This window comes from Limulus polyphemus, unplaced genomic scaffold, assembly GCF_000517525.1.
Source record: "Limulus polyphemus unplaced genomic scaffold, Limulus_polyphemus-2.1.2 Scaffold17, whole genome shotgun sequence".
NCBI classification, from domain to species: Eukaryota; Metazoa; Arthropoda; class Merostomata; order Xiphosura; family Limulidae; genus Limulus; species Limulus polyphemus.
The window spans coordinates 1,279,001-1,285,968 of record NW_013665627.1 but is presented as its reverse complement, the minus strand read 5'-3'; the positions used below and the strand labels follow the sequence as shown (position 1 = coordinate 1,285,968).

Here is a 6,968-nt window from a genome sequence, read left to right as displayed (position 1 = left end):
CAAACGACTCTTTTTCTAAGCATGTATATATATATATATATATATATATACGCACACAACACCCGTGACTGTAAAATGATTCTAAAACACGTTGGAAGAATATAGCGTACATTACTAGTTGTTGTTTTTTTCTTTACTGCAATAAACAACTATTTATATGTATTTGGTAACATAGTGTGACTTTATTCAGTATAGGCTAACAACACACAAATAATAATTTTTCTCACTAGTGGCATACCAATGATCTAAAAGGCCTAGGGGCAAGATTTTCTTGATGGTTTCTTAATTTTTTACAACCGTTTCTTCCATGATCACATATATTATTATTTGTTTCGAGGACCATCCTTTGTCAACTATACCGCTTTGTCAACTTATACCGCTAGAAACCGGGTTTCGATACCCGTGGTGGGCAGAGCACATATAGCCTTTTGTGTAGCTTCGTGCTTAATAATAAACAACAACAACAACTTGTCAACTAATTATTTAACATCAAAGAAACTTGTAAACAACAAATGACACGAAAATTAAAACCAGTGTTGTCCTATAATTGCTACAATTGGCATTACTTGAAACTTCTCATGGGTGAAGTATCAATATTTCCTTTGTAGTCGATTTTTTAGTTCGTTCCTGTTAATGGACAGGACTAAAGATCTCCCCACGGACTTTATTGAACCATTCAAATGTAGCCCATTGTGTAGCTTTGTGCTTAATTACAAAACAAACAAACAAAAAACCCCCCAGTGACACAGCGGTATGCCTGCGACTTACAACGCTAGAATCCGGGTTTCGATACCCATGGTGGGCAGAGCACAGATAGCCCATTGTGTAACTTTGTGCTTAATTACAAACAAAAACAAACAAAGCATTTCTGTGGCAATGGAAAGCAAATCATGAACCCTTTGAATCAGAGTACTCTAACCATTAGAATGATTAGATTATTCCCGACCACACTAAACATTAAATCGTCTATTTGAAGAAGAAAGATAATTTAATAGAACAGAAAAGTGGAACACACAATATGAACGTTCCAAAAAAAAAGTGTTAATCATCTACGCAAAATGCCTTTATCTAGGTTAACAAATTCCTTACTTTCAAAAAATTAGATGTCAAACATTTATTGACAAACCTTTCGCTTTTTCTAAGGACAAAGCTATTTAAATTCGTACAATTTTCTTGTTTAGATAGTATACGCATAAGTTTATATATATATATATACATCTTATATAGGAATGCGGCCCTTGCATGTTGATGATGCTACATTTAAGTCTATGTATATATATATATATAATGTGCACAAAACGATTAAAGACCAACTAAAGTTTACAATAAAAAAGCTGTTTTCAGACATTTCTAGTACCTGGAGTCACTCTATAGTATGAAAAGCATTCTGTACCTGTTTTAGGGCTTAAAACCCTATGAGCGTGCAGTTCATTCTATTTGTTCAATGGCCCTCTTCTTCAAGGAACGTGTCTTCCATCGGACAAATATAGTCCATTGAGGGGTGTTATCATTACCAGTTAAGCTGTACGCAGGGCCAGTTGAACAAGCATTTAACATCATAAAGGTCGTAGGACCTGTTCTCTATACTCTGTGTCATTAATGGTATTATTCTACACGATGTAGATGTTCATATGTCAAGCGTTGCTTATTGTTGCCCACATACTTCTACCATTTCCATATTCATCACGGTGTCTTATGGAACTGAGGTTAGATTTTCTCTAAATGAATATAAGTCTGTTGTCTGGCGTGAAAGGAGAAGTTCACTTTACCTACAAGAAAAAAAAAGAATTGCTCAACATATTGTTGAGCAAAATACATCTTATTGAGCGTCTAGACGATCTTTTAAATTCAGTACATAACTGTCTATATATATATTGATACACATTTAACTTCCTGCAGCGAACATTGATTCAATTCTTGTAGTAGTTACCCTACAAGTAATGTGTGTTGGAGAGATGATTTGCCTTATGCAGATATTCGAATAATTGTACCATTGGTTTGGACGCATCCCCGCATTCTGCTAATGACGCTTTGAGACATAATGCTTTAACAGTGATTTAAAACTAAGGAAACTTGACGGCTTTCGGCACATGACTTTAACAACAAGAAATATATACATCTGCCTCTGTGAAACTAAGAAAGACAAATATTTCCTGCCAAAGTGATAGTATATCTGCTCATACTTGCTCTCTGAACCAAGAGCAAGAATGTATAGTGAGTCTCATTCCAACAACAAAATGTGGTGAGCGTCGATCAATGTGAAAGATTTAAAATCTTATTAGATCATTTCTACAGTGTTTCTGTGAACACTGATAATTATATGTCTGAAGTCACTACTGGTCATTCTTACTCTTTATCTTAGTATATACTCTGTAAAACTGGTCGTCTCAGTGTGAATTTTAAATATTCGCATTTGTAAACTAATTAACATGATTATTGTAATATATGATTGTTATCGAGTTTAAAGCAGATAAGAAGATAAAAAGCGAAAGTGCTGTACATAAGCTGTGCTGTTTTTGAAACACATTTTCTCCAAAAGTTTTAAGCTCTTCTGAAAAATATCATATTCAGGTGTTAAAGCTTAATTCTAAAATTGTGTTTTTTAAAACATTATCTCATTGTTAAGAGCGGCTTGTTTGTTGTGTTATATGTAAACGTAATAATTAAACTAACCAAAATATTGCCATGTTGGATGTTTTGATGGCCATTGCGTTCGAATACTTTATGCACACTCAAACTTTCTAACATATTTGGAAAAGTTGCTTATGTATGCTTTTAAATACTAGTTGATTTCTGGACACGTGCACTTTTCCTTCAGGCTTATCTCTCTTCTTACGGAACTATTATTTTTAGTAATTAAACACATAAATTATGTATCAGAAATACCAATCTTTAAAAAAAATACGGCTTGTAACCCGTAATGTAAAAGCCCAAAGTTCATCGTGATCATTCGGTGATGGTTAAAGTTCGTATCACCTTGCATCCTGTGTCAGTCTCAAGATCGGTATTCCGTCAGGTACGGGTTGAAAGGCTTCATGCTGCAGATCGGTAGGTGGCAGCTTAGAATAAATGCATCGTCTTTGTTCGTGCGTTAAAATGAAGGGTTGATGTGATTATAGTCGTATCCGTGGTAATTAAAGTGGAATGTTTATGCATTCTTATATGTATTTTTTTTTCTGAAAAAAAACACACACACAAAACAGTTACAATCTGCTTTCACTATAGTTTCAGCGTCGCCTTCCCATACCCATATAAGAGAATTATTATAAACTATACCTAACCATCTGTAAGAAAATGGTAATTACTTTCTGCCTTTCGTAAGTTTATATCATCTCCTCATACCGATAAGAAAGTGATTAAGGCACCACTGACTCTTAAAGAGCGTCCCCTATATTTCCAAAATCACATTTTTCAAATTAGCCTAAATCGAAAGTTTAACCTCTTTTCTACATAAATAACTTATTTTTGTCTTAAAATCTTTACTACAGTAACTGATTAAAAATAAGTCTAGTTTATTTTGATTCAACTCCATTAAAACCAATATCAGTATGAATTATGACACACTTATTGATATTACATTATTCCATAGCTTGAATTTTGTTAAATGTAAAAATCTTTACCAATTGTCTAGTTATGGGTCTAATTGCCACTGACGAAGACATTAATTAAAATTAATTACCAAAAGCTCCTTAACGTTGCAGAAAATTTGCAAAGGTTTAAATCAAGCTATGAGGATGTTCACAAAAAACATGTGTATCAATTTTCACATGTTTTTATCATTACTAAGTAAAGTTATGGTGTTAAAACAGTTTATGTTGTGTATTTCTTTATCTCTGTTGCATTAATGATGCATATGACATGTATGATTGCATGAAAGCGTACTTTCAGAGATTGCGACATCATACTTTTGTTTTGTGCTCAACTTGAAGGTTATAAGAAGTGTTTAACAGTGTCTCCTTAGCATGTAAATTTACCCAGTTTTAAGGGGCAGTGCTACCTTAGGATTCTTGTCGTGCTCTATACTTAACAGTCTGTAATAAGATAATTACAATGTGCTTTCTCGACAGTTTCAGAGTTATTTCGTACTCAAATGAGAGCGTGGTTACAGTCTGATCTTCCTATACATACTTAAATACCTACAAGAAAATGCGTTTTTCTTAGTTTGTATTGAGTTTCCCTGTGTTTATAAAAAAGTGCTTAATTTGTGGTTTTCTGACAAACTTGACTACCTTATCGAAAACAGTTAAAATCTGCCTTTTTCTTAGTTTAATGTCGTCCTCCTCACGTATGTAAAGGTATGGTTACATTGTAGTTTAACTACCTTGATTACCTGGTTGAAAGTAATCACAACATACCTTTTTCGTACTGTCACTATATGAGAAAGTACATACCCGATTACCTGTAAGAAAATAATCACAATGTACCTTCTCTAGAGTTACAATGTCAGCTCTACAATAGAACACATGCACAATTTGCTATTCATTGTTATACAAGACAGTAATTATGTTCTGTCTTATTATATACAACTCTGTAAAAAAATTTGCTGACATGTGGTACTTCTGTAGCGGAGGAAGAAAGCTTCTATATTGAGTATGTGTTTCCCACAGTTTTGCTGTTGTTCGGATAAGTCACGAAATGTTTGCATTGGTAGACTTCTGTACTCATTAGTGTGTTATATATCTGCGTGTATCGTTAGTATGGAAGTTTTTATGATACAAATGAAAGTTATAGCGCTCCTATTTTTATAAGGTTCCTTATACTGAATTTAATTGACAGATTGATTACTTTTGCAGGTGTCCGCTACTGATCCCGATTGCGGAGTTAATGCAATGGTGAACTATACCTTAGGCAGTGGGACTGGACCACTGGTTTATAAGGATTTCACTATCCACGTGGATCGTGGTGATTTGTGTATCAATAGGACTTTGGATCATGAGAAGCAAAGCTTCTATGAGATATCTGTTTTCGCTACTGACAGAGGTACATTTCCACATTATTATCACTGTTTGCAAATCATTTAACTCATTTAAATACTTCAAAAAGTTACTATGTAATAATAACAGTTTTTATATGATCCCAGAGCTTACCTACGTTGATATATCGTCTAATGTTAAATATCAGTTCTTAGTGGAGTAGATATTAATTTGGGCTATAGATTGTGCAGTATTAGTTTTTAAGATAACTATATAGTTGGTTGAAATAAAAGCTTGCTGCAGCTAATATTCGTTCCAAAATCACTTCATGCATTCATAGGTTTATATAATTGCTTAAAACCACAATTTGTTGCGATATTTTTTCGAAAATCATTGTTTCTCAGTTGGATTACTCTTTCATAAAACCAATATCTCGGTTATCTAAATATTTTATCTTTTATCTTCCTTTTACAAGTTAAAAATGATTTAAAGTATTTTTCTGAAGGCTTGTAAAACCTGGATTTTAGAAAATTGTGCTGATGGCAGTATGACTTCAATATTCTGCGCTGCAAAAAATCAGCTCAAGCTACTCCCTCGGATTTCTGTGATTATTGAGAAAATAGGATGCTCGCGTCTATTTCAACTATAAGTTCGCATTATCAAGAAACATTACACCGGCAATTTCGAAAAGCACCTAAACGGTGAATTCGGCTATTAATTACTGTCTAGTTTAGCCATTTTGGTATATCAGAGAAATCTTAAACATTCCAATCTACTAAAAATGAAAGCTTACATTTCGGCTCATTTTCTTGAAAATCGTAAAGAATTCAGTTTCGTATACAACCTAGTGAACACTTGAGCGGTTTTTTAACCTTTACTTATTACGAATGTTTGCGTATAGCAATATATAATCTGGGGATTTTAAGGTTAGTGCAGTGCATCTTTCTTACACTGGAGTGTTTACGTACAATTTAGTTGTGGAGTTTCTTAACTCTTTCAAAAATGGAACAATTTTTCCAGACTTCTGGAACAAGCCGTAACATGAATGTAAAAATGCGCCAAGTTTTCCTAACTTTTTGCTCTTTAACTTACCCACTTTTACCTTACATCTTTACAGGGTTTACCCTTTTATATAGCTTGGTTACTTCTTTGATATCACATCTTTATATGGCTGACCTCTTTATTCTAACTTATTTGTTTATGTACATTTAAAATACTTTGATCAGATTACTCAATACATACCATATGTATACCACACATCAGAAAATTCACAAGATATTTTGTTTGACGAGTAATTATTGTAACGTTTCCATTAATTTGTTGATTTCATATCGTAGGAGGTCTGAGCACCACAGCCATGATAAAAGTACAGGTAATAGACGTGAATGACAATCGGCCTATTTTTTACCCACGTGAATATAACGTTAGTCTTCGAGAACAAGTCAGTGTTTCGTCGTCTGTTGTTGTCGTAGTGGCCAGTGACTCAGATTCAGGCAATTTTGGGCGTATCACCTACAGCATAGTGGATGGGAATGGTTCAGGGCTTTTCAAAATTGATGAAAATACTGGTGAGTTATATATTTATATATATTATGTGAAAGGAAAATATACAGTTCACAATAAGTGATAATTTGAATGAAAAATGTGAAATATACTAATACTTGTATTCACCTCTTATGTAGTTGTAGACTTTATTTACAACGACACTGCTTATATGTAACTTAGAATGTATGAGATTACTACAGGTCATATCATTTATTGATAAGAAACTATGTATAGTCTTTGTTTGAATTAGATATTTCCTTTAGAGGTTCCCTTAAACCACGACATATCATTGTTAATACATTCTTCTAAAACTAAGAAAATATAATTATAACGACGTAAGATATTTCATTTATTTTTAAATTATTGACACTATTATAATTTAGTTAACAATTCGTGCCAGATTTAATCGATAAAATCAACGAAAAATAATTGACTAAGAACAAACACTTCACAACAAATCAAGTTATAAATAAATTAACAAACGCTTGGCAAGGATGATATGGTCAAGCG

The 6,968-nt window shown here is 33.2% G+C and overlaps 1 protein-coding gene across 1 annotated transcript in view; it reads left to right on the top strand.

Annotated features, from left to right (window-relative positions):
• Positions 1–6,968, top strand: part of LOC106457557 (protein dachsous-like) — a 145,193-nt gene that overhangs the window by 71,099 nt on the left and 67,126 nt on the right. Inside the window, exons 3-4 of the mRNA XM_022383724.1 lie at positions 4,794–4,980; positions 6,251–6,481. Of these exons, the coding sequence (XP_022239432.1) occupies positions 4,794–4,980; positions 6,251–6,481 (418 nt within the window). The remainder of the gene's footprint in view (positions 1–4,793; positions 4,981–6,250; positions 6,482–6,968) is intronic.